This window comes from Hylobates moloch, unplaced genomic scaffold (assembly GCF_009828535.3).
Source record: "Hylobates moloch isolate HMO894 unplaced genomic scaffold, HMol_V3 SCAFFOLD_1, whole genome shotgun sequence".
Lineage (NCBI taxonomy): Eukaryota > Metazoa > Chordata > Mammalia > Primates > Hylobatidae > Hylobates > Hylobates moloch.
In genome coordinates this window covers 152824598-152842366 of record NW_026652276.1, presented here as the reverse complement: position 1 = coordinate 152842366, position 17769 = coordinate 152824598, and the positions used below count along the sequence as shown (strand labels likewise).

Below are 17769 nucleotides of genomic sequence, written 5' to 3'. Positions count from 1 at the left end.
GGTTCTCTCATTAATAAACTTGAAAAAATTCTTAAACATGGATGTATATAAAACTCATGATTTTACCCTCTATGTTTTAACACCAACAAAAACAAGGCAATATTTCTAAAAGAAACTGTATTTCTGAGGTTTAAACAAGTTGTAAACTTTTGTTCTGACCCAGCTTCTTAATCAGAAAATTACAGATTTCACTGAAATATAATTTGTTTCATTTAAGATGCATTATGTGATTAAATCTTACAAATTATATTCTAAGAAACAATCTAACAGGAACTCCCTCAAATCTGCAAAAAGTAACTGCTATGTATTTTAATATGTTCTATTAAATCACATGTAAGACAATGATATCCTTAGCATATTAATTGGAGCAAGATAAAAGGCTTCTTTTGCCTTTTACCACATACTCGCAGAAGAATCACTTTATGGACAATATCTCAGAAATACTTTCTGCTTATTACTCAACAAAAAAAATCACAAATGTGTGCAATTGTTATAGTGAGCTTAAGTGAATTTTCCAAAAGGTAACACAGGCAAAAAAAAAAAAAAAATTGTGTATAATATGCTTTGGAATGAATGTCCATCTACCAAGTTGTATTGTCATCCCTAAGAACTTTTCCAAATGTGCAAAATCTACTCAAATTCTTAAGTTGTAAATCCTTTGCTTCTTTATGCCTTCTCACCACCCTTGCAACTGATTACCTTGCCTCTACCACAATTGAGCTGTCTGGAGAAGGGGAAGGAGTCAAGGGGGAAGCACAAGAGCCAGGGGAAGGTTTTTGGTCATTAATGGTTCCTGGACCACAAGTTTCACTACCTTAAATGGCATTTATCCTTTTGTTTAAAGGCAAATCAAAATATTTCATTTGGTCTATGAAATTCTTATACAGTTTTAAATTTAAAGTGAAATTCATGTTGCAGAAGGAAGAGATGAAGTTAGGGAAAATTTCCTATGGCAATTCAAATACACATGGGTTATTGAAGTTATAGACTGTCTTTCCTAAATAGGTTTTAAAGAGGAAAAAAAAAAAGCTTCTAGGCACCCAGATGGCTAGGAAGGCTTGCCTCCTGTTGGTCTATAATCTTAAAGGAAACTATTACATAGATGTTATAATTCATCTTAAAATAATACCCTTTAAGCACTTAGTATTCTAATAGTTAACATAATTTCCAATCCTAAAATAACCTTACAGGTATTATTTTTTATATTTTCACAGGTAGGGAAAATGGACCCAGAAAGTTAAAAACACGACATCACTAGTAAATAAAAAGACAGATTTGGGCCTAGGTCTGCCCAACTTCATCGCCTATTTCTATTATACAATACCATCGCTTTGCAATAAATTTCACTAAGTCTCCAATTTAGACTGCAAAAAAGTTTAGTATCTATTACCATATTTATATAATTTTAGTTGGTAATAGAAGGAAAAAAATAAACATGCTCCAAAGATTACAATGGGTCTTTTGCTATCCTGTGTTTATTTTAGTGAAACAAATGGAAACAATTGTCATCTCAAGATGATTTAAGGGCTATGAAAATCTTATATAGTATATACTAGAAAACAAACCACTTCTGAAACTAACACAAAATTGAGTACAATGGACCATATTATACATCTCCTTTACTATTGAGAGATTTCTCAGGCATTTTTAATATAACTGCCTTTTAATTTTCATTAAAGTTTCATTTGTATCTATACTATAATAACATTAATATATTCTTCTCCAAATACCTCATATCACATTATGGTAGATGACTATAGCAAAAGATATGTTCCAGAACAGTCTCAATCTATAAAGTTCCTACAACAAATCACCATAACATCTTTAGGTCATCATGCACATTTTAAATAATTTGACATTTAAACAGAATTGAATCAAAATTCAGCAAATGAACCACACTACAGTTCTTGTCCCTTCTATCTAGACTCAAGTAAAAAGACTTACCCCGTGTTCCTTAGCAGCTGTGACAACTTTAAGAAGGACATCTTCCTCAACAAATGGTCTCACAGCATCATGGATAATCACTACTTCTGGCTTAGAGAGTTTAGAGTTGAGCTGATCCTCTGCCAGTGCTTTTAGTCCATTGAAAATTGACCTGTGGCGGGTCACTCCAGCTTCGACCAGTGAGATGCGTTTATGCTGATATTTCTGAATAATGCTTTTCATTACTTCCATGTTCTCTCCAGTTACTGCCACAACAATGTCCTTTATCCAACATACTCTAAAAGTAAAGTATATGTACAATTCGTAAGTTAATTCTTAGACAATGAAAGTGAGTAACAGAAAATTGAATCACTAGTACTGGTATATTTACATAGGGAGATTAAAAACTGCAAGTTAATAAATCAGTTTTATGCATTTTTATTAGGTCCAGTAAAGAGGGTGATGAAAAAGAATCAGCGAGCATTTAACACTATAGCTCTAGATGGTGTTTCATATTATGTAGAATATCTTACATGATATAGTAAATGTACATAGTATATAGTACTACCAGATGTCATTCTTTACTTAAATTTGAATAATTAGAATATCAGATTGTATGAAAAATAGTCTATAGTTGGGGTATGCTTTTAAATTTTTCCAAATCCTTTTCCCTTCAATGAGACAATTCAAAGCACTTTTGAGATCCAAAAGTTGGCTGTCTCTTTCAAGAATTCCACCGAGTTGGCAGCCAACCACTTGAATACCAACAAAGCTGGAAAATTTAGCTAACACAAGCCTTGCTAGACATGTACCTTAAATGGGAGAAACCATAATAATATTGTAGCAACAAGGTTTAAGTAAAGTGGGAAAGCTTACAATTCATGAAATAGGATTGTTCTATTGAGTCATAAACAAAACATAAAGCAATGTTTCTCCTGTAAAACATTTTCAAGACAGTCTCACTCTGTGCCCCATGCTGGAGTACAGTGGCCCCATCTCAGTTCACTGCAACCTCCGCCTCCTGGGTTCAAATGATTCTCATGCCTCAGCCTCCCAAGTAGCTGGGATTACAGGCACCCACCACCATGCCCAGCTAATGTTTGTATTTTTTTAGTAGAGACAGGGTTTCACGATATTGCCCAGGCTAGTCTTGAACTCCTGACCTCAGGTGACCCAGCCGCCTCGGCCTCCCAAAGTGTTGGGATTACAGGCGTGAGCCACCAGGCCCAGCCTATAAAACATTTTCTTAAAGGACCTACTGACATACTAGACTGCAAGTAGTCCACATTACTGAGTTGCTGCTGCATTAGAGTCTGGCAGACTTGTCTGGAACACCAGTGCTAATGGAGGCAAGCGTCACTGTAGACTCAATATACCACAGCCCAAAAGCCCAGACCAAGACAATGGTCTCTGACCCATGATACTAATTCTGAATAAAGACTTAATTTTTAATTCTTAGCCTATGAGATCCTATACTTTCATGCTAAAACAGTTAAGTCTTTAGAATATTTTTAAAGATATGAAAGGGCCTGAAAATTACTGCATAAAGATTACCTTTACTGAAAAATGAAGTTAACATTGGGTTGTTTCACCCAGTAATGTCTCCTACCTCTCGTTATTGAACAGACCCTTTCCACAACCCAAAACCCCATTCTGCCTGTAGTTAAAACAAGAGTACACTGATGAACAAAACCAAGAGCTACTTTGTAGGTGACACTGCCTTTTCATTTTAAGCTCATTTCTTTAATATTTATTGAGCACCAATACATTATCAGCATCGGCCAAGCATGGTGGCTCATGCCTGTAATCCCAGCACTTTGGGAGGCTGAGGCAGTTGGATCACTTGAGATCAGGAGTTTGAGACCAGCCTGGCCAACAGTGAAACTCCGTCTCTATCAAAAATACAAAAAATTAACCAGGTGTGGTGGCATGCAACTGTAATCCCAGCTACTCGAGAGGCTGAGGCAAGAGAATCACTTGAACCCAGGAGGCGGAAGTTGAAATGAGCCAAGATCATGCCATTGTACTCTAGCCTGGGCAACAGAGCAGGACTCTGTCTTTAAAAAAAAAAAAAAAAAAACTTATCAGCATCGAGGATACAATAGAAATAAGCCCTCAGAACTTATAGACATGAAACAAAAACACCAATCAACAATTGCAAGCTGTGATTAAACACAATGAAGATGTCCATGTTCAGGACAGCATGTAAGCTGAGTAGCTAAACAGTCTGGAGGAGGCTTTGGGGGCATTCTCCCAGAAAAGGGAGTTTGCACTGAGACACAAGGGATGGGTGGCAGGTAAGTAGGCAAACGGGCTAGGAGAGAAGGAGAGAGGACTGGTTCAAGTAAAGGCCATGGCAAGGTCCTCATGGGCTTGAAGGAAGCAGAGTTGGAGTTCTCACAGCAAGGAGAAGACCCCATGCAGAGCCTTGGAGGCCCAGGCAGGAGGTGGGCAGAATCCTAGGGGTTTTAAACTTTAATCCTAAAAAGAGGATAGGCAGCCATAGAAACGCTTTAAGCAGGTGAGTGCACTCAGGTCAAAAACCAATACTCACTTATCACGTTCTAACAGGAGTTTTTGGTAAACAGAATAATGAACCCGGAAAGATGTGCACTTCCTTACCCATGAAACCTGTGACTATGTTACCTTAAATGGCAAACAGGACTTTGTAGAGGTGATGAAGGATTTTGAAATACGGAGATGGTCCTGAATTATCTAGGTGGATCCAATGTAATCACAAGAGTCCTTATAAAGGAAAGGAGGTCGCAGGAGAGTCACTGGAGAAGATGTGATGACAGAAGCAGATGTCAGACTGATGCAGGGCCTCAAGCCAAAGAGCATGAGTGGCCTCTAGAATTTTATTTTTTGAGACAGAGTCTCACTCTGTCACCCAGGCTGGAGTGCAGTGGCGCAATCTTGGCTTACTGCAACCTCTGACTCCCAGGTTCAAGCAATTCTCCTGCCTCAGCCTCCCAAGTAACTGGGATTACAGCCACCTGCCACCACACCTAGCTAATTTTTGTATTTTTAGTAAAGATGAGGTTTCACCATACTGGCCAGGTTGGTCTCTAACTCCTGACCTCAGGTGATCCACTCACCTCAACCTCCCAAAGTGCTGGAATTATAGGAGTGAGCCCCACGCGTGGCCAGCCTCTAGAATTTAGAGAAAGGCAAGGAAATGGATTCTCCCCCAAATCTTCCAGAAGGAATGCAGTTTTGCCAACACCTTGACACAGCTCAGTGAAACTAAATTGAGACTTCTGACCTCCAAAATTGTAAGAGAAAGTGGTTTTAAGCCATTCAGTTTGTGGTAATATTTATAGCAGTAATAGGAATCACAAGATCATAAATTTTACTCTGGCTGCAGGGAGGAGAAAGGATTCAGCAAAGAGAGAAAGGAAGGATGCAGAGAGACCAGGTAGGAGGTGGCTGCTGTAATCTGGGCAATGCAATGATGGTCGCCTGGGTACCAGGTGGAGCTTGCATATGGTGTTTTAGAGATAGTGTATTCTAGAGGTAATTATCTACATGAGTCAGGAAGAAAAAGTAGCAAAATAAGACAAGTATTACATAATAATAGCCAATATAAATTAAGCACTATGTCTTAAGCATTTTTTATATTTTAGCTCTTGTAATCTTTACAATACTTCTACATGATCTCTCATACAAGATACAAAAAGATCTGAATATACAAAGACATTACTTTTTTCCATACTACCATCTTATTCTAAAAATGAAGCAGTAAGAAATTTTTACCATTTTTCAAGATAATACAACATTTCATTTTATTTCCTCTTCTAGAATGTAGGCTCCATAATACAGACAATGTCTGCTTTGTCCATTGCCTTACACCTAACTCCTAGTGGGTGCTCAGTACATTATTTGTTGAAAAAATGACTCCAGTCAGTCTCATCTACCAGGGGCAGTATAACATCTTACAACACAGCATAGTCTCAAGGATTGTGAAAACAAAGGAGGCTCTCATTATCCTGACTAGCTACAAATAAATAAATAAATCTAAGAATAAAAACAGCATTCCCTATGCAGTGTGATTTTGTTGATTGTTTTGTTTCTAGGTATTTGACTTTATGCTCTGATTTCTAGGTCCTAAGGCTCCTTGAGAGCTGGGATTACTTTTGTGTTTCACACACCTTGGGAGGATGTTAATCACAATCAAAAACAATTCAGTTCAGAACTCCAAAGAACAATCTGTAGTAATCTGTACAGGCAATGAAAGTGATTCTGGAATAAGACTAAACATGGGTTGTTCTTTGTTCTGTAGCCCATTTCCTAGGCCTTTCATTGCAAATTTAGCAACTGCAGAACTTATACTGCACTCACAGTTTCAAATTAAAGTTATTAGCAATTGGTGAATGACAGTTCTTCAATCCCTCTTAAATGTGGGATTTCCCAAGATTCTGGCTCTACTGCCACAGCTGTGACCCAGACGGTCATCTCTCTCATAATTTACTGCACTAGCCCCTCAGATGTTTCCTCTTACTCTTCTTATCCCAATACAATCCATTCTCACCACTTCTGGATGATCTTTCTCAAGCACAAATCTGAGGTCATCTGACCTGCTGGCTCTCGAGCAAGACCCTTCAAGACCTGACCTCAGCCTACTTCATGAACATCACTTGGTCTCTTCCATGCCCTCTTACTCTCATACCCAACTGCTCCCTGAAGGGAAGGCATCTCTCATACTCAGGTATTTGCATGTGCTGCTTACCTGGCCCCTCAACACTGTCCCCATCCCTCTCTCCTCCCTAACTGCCCCCACTCCCCGCCGGCCTTGCCCGAGTCTTACTTACTCATCAGTTCTCAGTTCAGAGATGGCTCCCTCCAGGAAGCTTTCCCTGACTGCCATTCTGCGTACAACATCCCTGCTTCTCAGCTTGCAGAGTGCTTATACACGTAGAGTCTTAAGGACTATACTGCACTCTGTTTATAACGTTATCTTCCTCACTAGGCTGCCAACTCATAGAAAGCAAAAACTATGTCCCAGAACTTAGCACATACTCAACTTTCAGTAACATAGTAGAAATAACACCTAAGATATATGGAACATTTGCTAGGTACCAGGCAATGTGTAGAATATTTTGCCTGCAATATCTCAATATCCGTATCAGCTCTATAAAGCACATTATCATCATCTCAGCTTTACACATGAGGACACAGGCAGTAACCTGCCCATAATCACATAGCTCAGAAACTAAGGGACCAAGCTGTGACCTCCAGTCTGACTTTGGAGCCGATAACTTTAGCCTCTGTAAATAATGCCCCAACACTGTCTCTGAGAGGAAGGTGAAAAATCCAGGAGAGAAAAAATTATTTTGGATCATTGTATCTATAGCACTTCATTTATATTAAGGTTGAAACACATAATATTCCTGCTTTTAAGGTCAAAAGCGCCCAAGTTTCTTATAATTTCTTGTAACTCAGGCATTCTTTCATCTGTTCCTTTAGTCATTTAACAAAATCAAGTAAGTATCAAGCATTTGCCAGGCACTATACTAGATACTGGTGAGTCGGTAATGAACAAAGACTGACAGAATTCCCAACTTCTCAACCACTTGTCAGTAAGTATCTGTTAAATAGAGAGGAGAATGCTTGAATAATTAGGCATAAAAACTGCTCTTAGATTTACAGAAAGGTACTAAAAGTATTTCATATATTCTTCAGCTGTTTATTAGTGTGACGTGTTCACTTTTTAATATAGGAGTTATAAATACGTGTTCAACTAAATCAGTAGTATTTTTAAAGGAAAGATCACAACTTGTCCTCTAAACTATTTGCCTGTTACTTTTCATAGTATATTCTACCAGAAAAAATAATGGTTAACTTTTAAGGAAATAAGTTTGCTACTTTTTAAAGAAAATTTACATTGACTTGAATGTTAAAATATGATGAAGAATTCAGAGGAAGATAGGATAACACTTGACATAAAGTAGTCATTCAAGTATCTATTCAATGAATTAACTCACAATTTTACTAGATTGCCTTAAAATAACTCAAATTCTTCATTCCATCAGACAGAAAACAGCCAGGGTAGATGTAAATAATTACAGATACTTATGGCCTTACACTATTTCAAACAATTCTATGAGACTCTAAACAGTAAATGGCATTTTAAACCAGTATTTCTCAAACTGCCAATTTCGGGTCCCATTAGAGTGTCATAAAATCAGTTTATAGTAAGTTTTAGAGCAACATTGTTGGGTAAATGAAACACAAATAGAACAGAAAAATTAAAATGCGTAGCAGAGATAGGTTGTTTTCATGAATTTTCTTTCAAATGTGTGTGAGTGTGTAAGTAAATATGCGTTTGTCACTGAGCCATGAGGCAAAAACATAATTCTTGTAACAGGTCACAAAAAAAGTTTGGGACACACTGTTTTAGAACACTCTTCAGAGATAACAGGCTTATAAAGCTATTTTGGTCAGCAACCAAGCATACACCCAGTACTTGCAAGTCTTTATAAGTACTGTTTGTATTTCTAGGGATTTATTCACATTCTTTTCTAGTTATAGAATTAAAAGTCTTTTACAGTATTAAAATTTAATAATGTAAAATCATGGGACTGAAAAAGACCTTAAGTACCTCACACAGTGCCTACCGATCAAATATTTGCTGAATAAAGAGATCTAGTTTACCTCTTAACTGAAGACAAGTCCACACCAAACCCTCAGCAGCCTAATTCTGTCAAGTTCTCCTGAATATTTCCTTTCTAGCACATTCCATAGGCAAAAAGGAACCTAGCCTTAAGCTCTATTACACCTACAGACATTGAGGAAGAAATATAATAACTCAAAAGTTATTTTCTCCTGGAATAACAAATATTGCTTACAGGGATACTCGGCCCAGACAGTTTTAACACATCTATTGGGAACAGAACATTTTAACAAATGCTTTATGAAACAGATGGGAAAGATCAGGCCCTGTTAACACCTCTGGAAGCCCTCTCATCCAGTCTGCAGAGTTTGGCTGCAAGGGGACAGTGGCAGCTGCTGCTCATTTCCATGGCAGCCTTCACGGAAACTTGGCCTCTGGATTGTACTATGGACATAATTCATAGATTTATCCATACCAACCCTGACGTTTTAGCAGCAAAATATTGAATTGGCATGATGGGGCTGGCTCTTGGATTACCTTTGCAATGTGAAGCCTTCCTACTATGGCCCATGAAGGCTCCCAGTTGACAGGCCTCAGCCTACCTGCCTTAGTCTTACCACTTATTTTGAAGGTGTTCCATGGGTTCCTTTGGAAATGTAACACTGACCTCTAATCATCTGACCTGTGCAAAATACAAGTCCCATGACTCAGACTTGACCCTTTTATTAAGGAAGCCTTGAGACAAAATTTTAAGTCAAATTCATCTAACCACACAACTAAAAGCATTCCTTTCTCATTCTGAATCTCTAATACAGTTAATCACTAAGAGCTATCAACACTAGCTCCTAAATATTTCTCCTGTCTTCTCTACTCCATTCCTGTTATCTCAGCCTAATTCAAGTGATCAACCTTGTTCATCTGGACTAACATTTATATCTTTACTTGTGTATCTTGTTCAACAGAATTTGCTGTGGTTTTCCAAAATCTAGGACAGAATATGTAAAAGTACACAAGAAAACAAATCAAATAAATGGACAAAAGTTTTTTAAAAAAACTAAGCTAATATACTGAAACTCACAATATGGAGTTTTAAACAATAATGAAACATAGACTTTCATTGATTTCCAAGCCCAATCTCCATCTGAAGATTTAGTTTCCATAATATAAACACATACAGATCTACAAAACTGATTTTTCTCCCCAAATTTACCTGGAGTTGTCCGACTCAAGGAGACTAGTTCACTCTAGCCAAACTGAAAATATTCTGAAACATGAATCAGTGCCAATAGATTAACATACAATGATACACACAACTATCATAAGGTCTAGAATACTTTTTAATCAGTCAACAGCACATTTTCCTGTAGAAGATTTATAGGGGAGGCTGAGTTATAACAAACTTTGACAAGCATGAAACCATCTAAAGGAAAGTTATCTTAAGCATTGTCCTCCACCTAAGAGAGCTCAAAAACCTCATGAACTATGAGGAAAGCCCTGCCAGACCTTGTTCAAATCCACTGTCAGGAATTCCCAACCCCTACACAACTCATCACCAAGTCTGAATAAGCATGGCCAAAGTTTGCCTTTCTTAATCCCTTTTGTTGTAGTTGTCATCTTAGTCTATTTTTCAGCTATTCCAGGTTGACAACCCTGCCACCCCAACACACACACACACACACACACACACACACACACACACACACCATGACACTTTCCTTGTATATTTAAACCAGTAATCAGATTACTGGCAGGAATTTTTGCCTCCTACAACAGATCCAGGGAATACATTTTTTAAAACTAAAATCTGGATACATAAATTGATAAATTGTGAGTGAATGTTACGGTTTAATTGTCAGCTTTATGCCCCTGCCAATAACACCATTGTCATCTGATTTCTTGGAGCAACATTTCCTTATAGAAACTCAGGTCACAAAGCGATAGTTATTTAAGGGATTAGTACCCCTAATCTCAGTTTCTTGTTAGTAAAAGGTGAAAACTAAGATTCCCTTTAGTTTATAACCTGGGGTTATAATATTTCAGTTCAGTTAAAAAGCTAAAACAACTTTTGAAATCCTAGAAACATTTTTAATCAACTTCTGAAAGGGTCTAGTTCCCAGCATAAAGTAGAAATGAGTTGTTATATGTGATCTTTCCTAGTAATATCCATATGCACAATTCTGGACCAGCATTCTTCAAGATTGGAGTATATTAACCTATACACACATTCACATACACTAATACATATGTCTATACATGTACATGATGCTTAATCATAATATACAAATATATCCACAAACAACATAATCTTGATATATTAAATACTTGGCTGTAAATCTCCATTTTCTCAGAGCCTTTAGCCAACATGCCTCAGATACTGGTGGGTTCAGAGGTACTTTTGAATCTCATTTAATCTGATAAGTAGTTTTCTAAGCAGTTTCAATGACACAAAGTAGAACTTGGCTAAACTAAAAAACTTTTCTGATTTTGTCAAAAGGAAAATGGACAAACAATCTGAAGTTCCAGTCAATTCACAAAATGGATTTTCTTTCAATGTCTCCTCCAACTCCTTGATTTTAGAAGAATAGCTACTTTAATATATGGCATGTCTGAAAAGCAGAAAACTTCCTTGAGTCATCTACCTCAGGCACTAAGGATCTCACTGTATCAAAATGTAGTCTCTCTTAATTCCTCCATTGCCATAGAGTACCAAACTCAAGTCATTAGCTGTGCTAATTCTCAGCCAGAGAATAAGCCTCAGTATCTGTTGGGAGTTTTACTCTTCCTTTTGAAGGATTCAATCAGGTGTCCCCTTTTCATTGTTCTACCCCACCTTCAGAGATACCCTGTGCCTCTGCTGTCTATACTTTTTCAAGGTCGTATAACTTTAATCATCTTACTTCCTGAGAAGTAAGTTCTACCTGAACTGAAGTTCTACCTGAAAGCTTGTGTTTTAGCTTTCCTGGGTTCATTAAATCTGATTAGGTTACCACGCACCTATCTCCTGAGTTTATTAGTACTTATCTGCTGCACTTCCTCTCATTCATTCTCCCTTCTGTTGCTATACATTTTTAGCTCTTTTAGGTGGGTCAAGGAAGTAGTGGAAACAAATGTATGTGTAAGTGGCAGTCTTTAACTAGAGGCAAGACTAGTCATGTTTCTTTACATTTCCCTATCCCAATTTAGGAATTTGGGGCCAAAGTTCAGAAGTTTCTCCCTTCTGTTTTGTAGTCCCCAATTAGATTTTGGTTCAAAATTCCAAAAGACAAATCAACCCATAAGAGTTATTTTCAACGGTAGTTTGAATTTCTTAGGTGAGATATTTTAAAATTACAACTTTTCAACCCACTATTAGTGAGAAAGCAAAAGTTTGGGCAAAGAATATCCTTACTTACGAGGGGCAAATAAAATGAATTTTGAAGTCAAATTCAGGGCATCAATTTCAAACTAAACTATAAGGCTACAGTAACCCAAACAGCACAGTACTGGTACACAATAGACACAGACCAATGGAACAGAACAGAGAACCCAGAAATAAAGTTGACAAAAATAAGCAATTTTTGGGAAAAGGACTCCCTATTCCACAAATGTTGGTAGGATAGCTGGGTAGCCATATCTAGAGGAATAAAACTAGACCCCTACCTCTCACCATACACAAAAATTAACTCAAGATAGATTAAAGATTTAAATGGAAGACCTCCAACTATAAGAATCCTAGAAGAAAACCTAGTAAACACCATTCTGGGCATCAGCCTTGGGAAAGAATTTCTGAGTAAGTCCTCAAAAGTAATTGCAACAAAAACAAAAATTGACAACTGAGAGCAAATTAAACTAAACAGCTTCTGCACAGCAGCCAGGTGCGGTCGCTCACACTTGTAATCCCAGCACTCTGGGAGGCCGAGGCAGGTGGATCACCTGAGCTGAGGAGCTCAAGACCAGCCTGCCCGACGTGGCGAAACCCCATTTATAGCAGCAATACCAAAAAAAGATTATCTGGGCATGGCAGCACGTGACTGTAGTCCCAGCTACTTGAGGGCCTCAAGTAGGAGGATCGCTTGAACCCAGGAGGTTGAGGCTGCAGTGAGCTGAAATCCTGCCACTGCACTCCAGCCTGGGTAGCACAGTGAGACCCTATTTCCAAAAAAAACAAAAGAGCTTCTGCACAGCAATTGAAACTATCAGAGTAAATAGATAGTTTTTGCACTCTCAAGCAAAGGCCTAATATCCAGAATCTATAAGGAACTGTAAACAATTAAACCAGCAAAAAACAAATACCCACATTAAAAATGCACAAATGACATGAACACTTCTCAAAAGACAATATCCAAGTATCCAACAAACAAAAAATTGTTCCACATCACTAGTCAGAAATGCAAATCAAAACCACAATGAGATACCATCTCACACCAGTCATGATGACTTATGAAAAAGTCAAAAAACAAAAAAAAACAAAAAAAACAGATGCTAGCAAGGCTGCAGAGAAAAGGGGAACACGTATATGGTGTTACTGGGAAAGTCAATTAGTTCAGTTACTGTGGAAAGAAGTTTGGAGATTTCTCAAAGAACTTAAAACAGAACTACCATTCAACCCAGCAATCTCATTAGCGGGTATATATCCAAAAGAAAACAAATGCTTCTACCAAAAAGATGCATGCATCATGTTCATCACAGTGCTATTCACAATAGCAAACACAGGGAATCAACCTAGGTGCCCATCAATGGTGGATTGGATAAAGAAAATATGGTACGTATACACTATGGAATACTATGTAGCCATAAAAAGAACAAAATCAAGTTCTTTGCAGCAACATGATTGCAGCTGGAGGCCATAATTCTAAGCAAATTAACAGAGGAACAGAAAACCAATTACCACAAGTTCTCACAAGATGGAGCTAAACAATGGGTACTCATGGACATAAAGATGTCAACAATAGACACTGGGGATTACTAGAGGGAGGAGGGAGGGGGCACATGTTGCAAAACTATTCAGTACTACACTCATCACATGGGTGATGGGATCAATCATACCCTAAACTTCAGCATCACACAATATACCCAGGTAATAAATCTGTACACACACTCCCTCTGAATCTAAAATAGAAGTTGAAGTTATAAAAAAAAATCAAATTTGGAGTATCATATACAGCCCTTGAAAAACAAGAAATGACATTCTCTCAGAATAACCTAAATGATTGACAGTGGTGACTGTTTTTTTTGGGGGGGGACATTATTTTTCTTATTTGGGACAATGAGAACTGTGTTTTCTCTTTAATAAGTAAGAAGCATGCATAATTTCTCAACATAGCAAAAAAGTAGTCTTCTAAGGCATTTTATACTTCCATGTCCTTTTCCTTATCTGAATTTGTATAAATTATCTTTTTTAATGAAGTGACTGAAGATTTTTAGCACCATACCCTAAGAAAACTATCAACAGTCGGTAGGGGTGATCTTTTACAGAAGGAGATAAGGGCTTTCACTTGGCAAATGGCCAAGCAGCACCCACACACTGCTATAAAGCAAGCTTTCCAAGGACTTCCTAGGATATACCCAAAATATAATCATGTTCCATAAGTTCTTCAGACATAATAGTGATAAAAATGAGCCATGAAGTATTTCAGAATGAAAATTTTGATGAGTTACTATTGCTATTAGGATTTTATGACTGCTGTTATCAATTAGGTAAAAGTAGAAGACAAGTGTTTTATTTTCCAAAAACAAGGCCTTTCCAAACATTCTTTTCCCTTAAAAGTGAGTGTATTAGTCTGTTTTCACACTGCTATAAAGAACTGCCCAAGATTGAGTAATTTATAAAGGAAAGAGATTTAATTGACTCACAGTTCAGCATGGCTGGGGAGGCCTCAAGAAACTTACAAGCATGGTGGAAGGTGAAGGGAAAGGAAGGTGCCTTCTTCACAAAGCAGCAGGAAGGAGAATGAACACAGGAGGAACTCCCAAACACTAATAAAACTACCAGATCTCATGAGAACTCACTATCAAGAGACCAGCATGGGGGAAACCATCCCCATGATGCAATTACCTCCACCTGATCTCTGCCCTATGATTCAATTACTTCCACCTGATCTCTCCCTTAACATTTGGGATTATGGGGATTAAAATTCAAGATGAGATTTTTGGGTAGGGACACAGCCAAATCATATCAGTGAGATTTTTAGTGTCCACCTATTTTAGGCTGCCTCAGAAGATACAAAAAATTCAAGTTAATGCAAAAGTTTTCTCCATGGAAAAGTTTAGTATAAAAGTGACTATAATCACCTATAGCTAATTACCAAGCAGATAAAGATCCTGCTGGCCAAGACCAATTGTGTCCCATAGAAATGCCTTCATATATGAGCTATGTTGTCACAATGTTCATGGCACTGGAATATTATAGGTAAGTGGTTCATGAAATGGTTTCAGGGACCCCTCCCCCGACTACCCAGAGAAATGGAATAAAGTTAGCAACTGGAATCATTTCAAATTTTGAGTTTCAGATGTAATCATTGGGCAGATTACATAAATCGGTGATTATGGCTTTTTACACTTCCATTTTCCAAACTCCAATATTGAGAAAGTAAAATAGTCATATGAGAACCTGAAACTGCCTTTGTGAAAATTATAAGTGAGGAAATTAGGACAGTGAAAGATCAGTCCTAACTGACTCCATCTTGCTTCTAACCATTAAGCTGTCCTTGTTCATCCCTTGGCGTAGGCCAAATTCACCTTGGGAAGGAATTTAGTTTATGGTTTGACTCTGAAACAAAATTGATAATAGCCCTTTCCCAAAAAGACCCCCTTCTTGCTTGGGGACCAGTCTGCCTTCATAGGACTAACAAAGCTACAAGATTAGAAATTACAGTTTAGGGGTCATGCATCCTCTGGCTGCAAGAGTCTGAACCTCTCCAAATTGCTCCTAGGGGTAACATGACTATTGTAAAACCTAAGATCAGTGCTTGAGATATTTTACAGACCTTTCATTCCATGAATCAGCTGACACCTCCCAGACCGGTAATCTGTCTCAACCAATTCTGCCATCCCACTCAGGAACAGAAGACACCAAGAAAACCTCACTTAGACCCCCTGTGATTCCATCTCCAACCTGATCAATTAGCACTCCCCACTTCCCGAGCCTCTACCCGCCAAATTATCTTTTAAAACTCCGATCCCGAAATGCTCAATTTGAGTAATAATTTTTGAGTAATAATTTTTTGAGTAACAATTTTGAGACTGATTTGAGTAATAATAAAAATCCAGACTCCCGCACAGCCGACTCTGCGTGAATTACTCTGTCTCCATTGCAATTCCCCTGTCTTGATAAATCGGCTCTGTCTAGGCAGGGGCAAGGTGAACCCGTGGGGCGGTTACAAAACAACTTGAACCTTTTGGCTTTTGAAGCATATGTGAGGGTTTGCGTGGGGCACCTTTCTGGAGAACGTGCCACTTCCCTTGGACTAGAACCTCACTAGCCTGGCTTTCAAAACCTGCTGCAAAGGCTATGTACGCTATAGGATGACCTCCATCTTGAAATGCAAACGGTTCGCATCAATTCAAGGCTTCACAAACTACCACAGCTCCCCACTGGTTTCAGAGAAGTTCAAACACCTTAGCAAAACTATGTGGATATTTGTAATGCCGCTGCTTCCCACCCCTGCACCCCCGCCCCAAGCTCCACCTCATTACTAGTGCTAAAAACAAAGTAAGTTAATATTATAACATACCCTTCCATTTCACTTCCTCAGCCCCTCACGACTGTTCCCCTAGTCTTCCTTATCCCATTCTCTGTCTCCTTCATTTCCCCAACTAGTTAACTTCAGTGCCTTTTCTAAGATAAAGGGGGTATGACCTCAAATTCAGGCTTAAAGCCCTTTCCACCATTGAAAGCTTATTAAATTCTGCTCCTCTCCCCTCCTGCAGCACCTAGTAATTAGCGCAGTCTGTCTCACAGAAGGTGCTCAGTAAATGAATGAAAAAAAACCAAACACACACCCTGGAAACAAGTGTGCACGTACAACTCAATCCACGCATGCGCGGAGGCAGAGCCCCAGGACCGCGAGACTATCCGCACAGCTTCTCCTTAGGCCCCACAGCTAGAACTCCAAATCGCCTAGTGCCAACCCATGCACTCACTAATCCGGCGCCACACGCTGGGCATTCCCCACCACCTTATCTGCTTGAGGACGTAAAGGGCTCTGTGGGGCAGCTGCAGCTTTCGTGCCCATCTGTTAAAGGCCAGAGCTTCCCATCTCTGAAATGCGGTAGGGAACAGAGCTCAAGCTTGAATAACTGAGCCCGGCCCGGCAGTCCCCGAAGTGAGGGTGCCAGCGCTAGAGCAGCGGCAGGGCGGGGAGCGGGAGGCCAGGCCCCAGGGAAACGCGGGGCGCGCCCGGCGCCACATTACCTCTCCAGAGCCTGCAGGGTGTAGCTGATGAGCGGCCTCTCCAGGATGGGGCAGAATTGCTTCGGGGTGGGGACGCCCATTCTCTCTCCGCACCCCCCGGCAGGCAACACAGCTGCCACGGCGAGCGGGTGGCGCCCGGGCTCGGTCCGGGCCGCGCTCCGCAGGGAGGCGGAAGCCAAGTGGTCCGCGCCGCGCTGACCACTCAGGCAAGGACCCGGCTCCGCGGGCCTGGAGCTGCCCGGCGGCCCGGGCTCCATGGCTGCGGGCAAAGCGGCGAGCCACGCTATCCTCGGGCCTATGCGACCCCGCGCTGCTCCCACCCTCGGCGGGGGTCGCGGGGCGAAGGGCAGACCACCGAGAGGGACGCAGAGCGCGCAAGCAGAGGGCGCCCCCCTGAGCCGCCAGAGCCCCGCTGTTGCTGCCCCGCTGTTGCTGCCCCGCTGTTGCCGCCCCGCTGTTGCTGCCCCGCAGGGGACGATCCCGACAGCCGCGGCAGCAGCTGAGGCTGCCGATCTGCCCTCGCGGCGCGGCTGCGGCCTCCGCACCCGGTCCCAGCGCCTCCGGGAGGGCTGACTTGCCCGCTCTGCGCTTTCCCTGGGCAGGCCCAGCTGTCGCCGCAAGTGGAAATGTCAGCACGCCCTACATATCTAAAGATCGCAGATACTTAAGGGCCATGAGTATGCAGGAGAGGTCAGGCCTCTATCCCATCCCTCCCCTGCTTTAAAATTTTGGAAGAGATTGGGATTCAAGTCACAGGATGGGACGTAGGGTGCGTATGCACCTCGATTATCTGAATTCCATTAAGCTCTGGAGGCTTCCTGGTTCCACCTGGGGTAAAGAC

General features: G+C 40.1%; 1 protein-coding gene and 1 long non-coding RNA gene across 2 annotated transcripts in view; one reads left to right on the top strand and one right to left on the bottom strand.

Annotated features, from left to right (window-relative positions):
• Window positions 1-17267, bottom strand: part of CRPPA (CDP-L-ribitol pyrophosphorylase A) — a 340764-nt gene extending 323497 nt beyond the window's left edge. Inside the window, exons 1-2 of the mRNA XM_058446710.1 lie at window positions 16929-17267; window positions 1945-2221 (exon numbers count right to left, since the gene is read on the bottom strand). Of these exons, the coding sequence (XP_058302693.1) occupies window positions 1945-2221; window positions 16929-17185 (534 nt within the window). The 5' untranslated portion in view covers window positions 17186-17267. The remainder of the gene's footprint in view (window positions 1-1944; window positions 2222-16928) is intronic.
• Window positions 16624-17769, top strand: part of LOC116813457 (uncharacterized) — a 50278-nt gene continuing 49132 nt past the window's right edge. The window contains exon 1 of the long non-coding RNA XR_009215671.1: window positions 16624-16785. This is a non-coding gene — a long non-coding RNA (uncharacterized LOC116813457). The remainder of the gene's footprint in view (window positions 16786-17769) is intronic.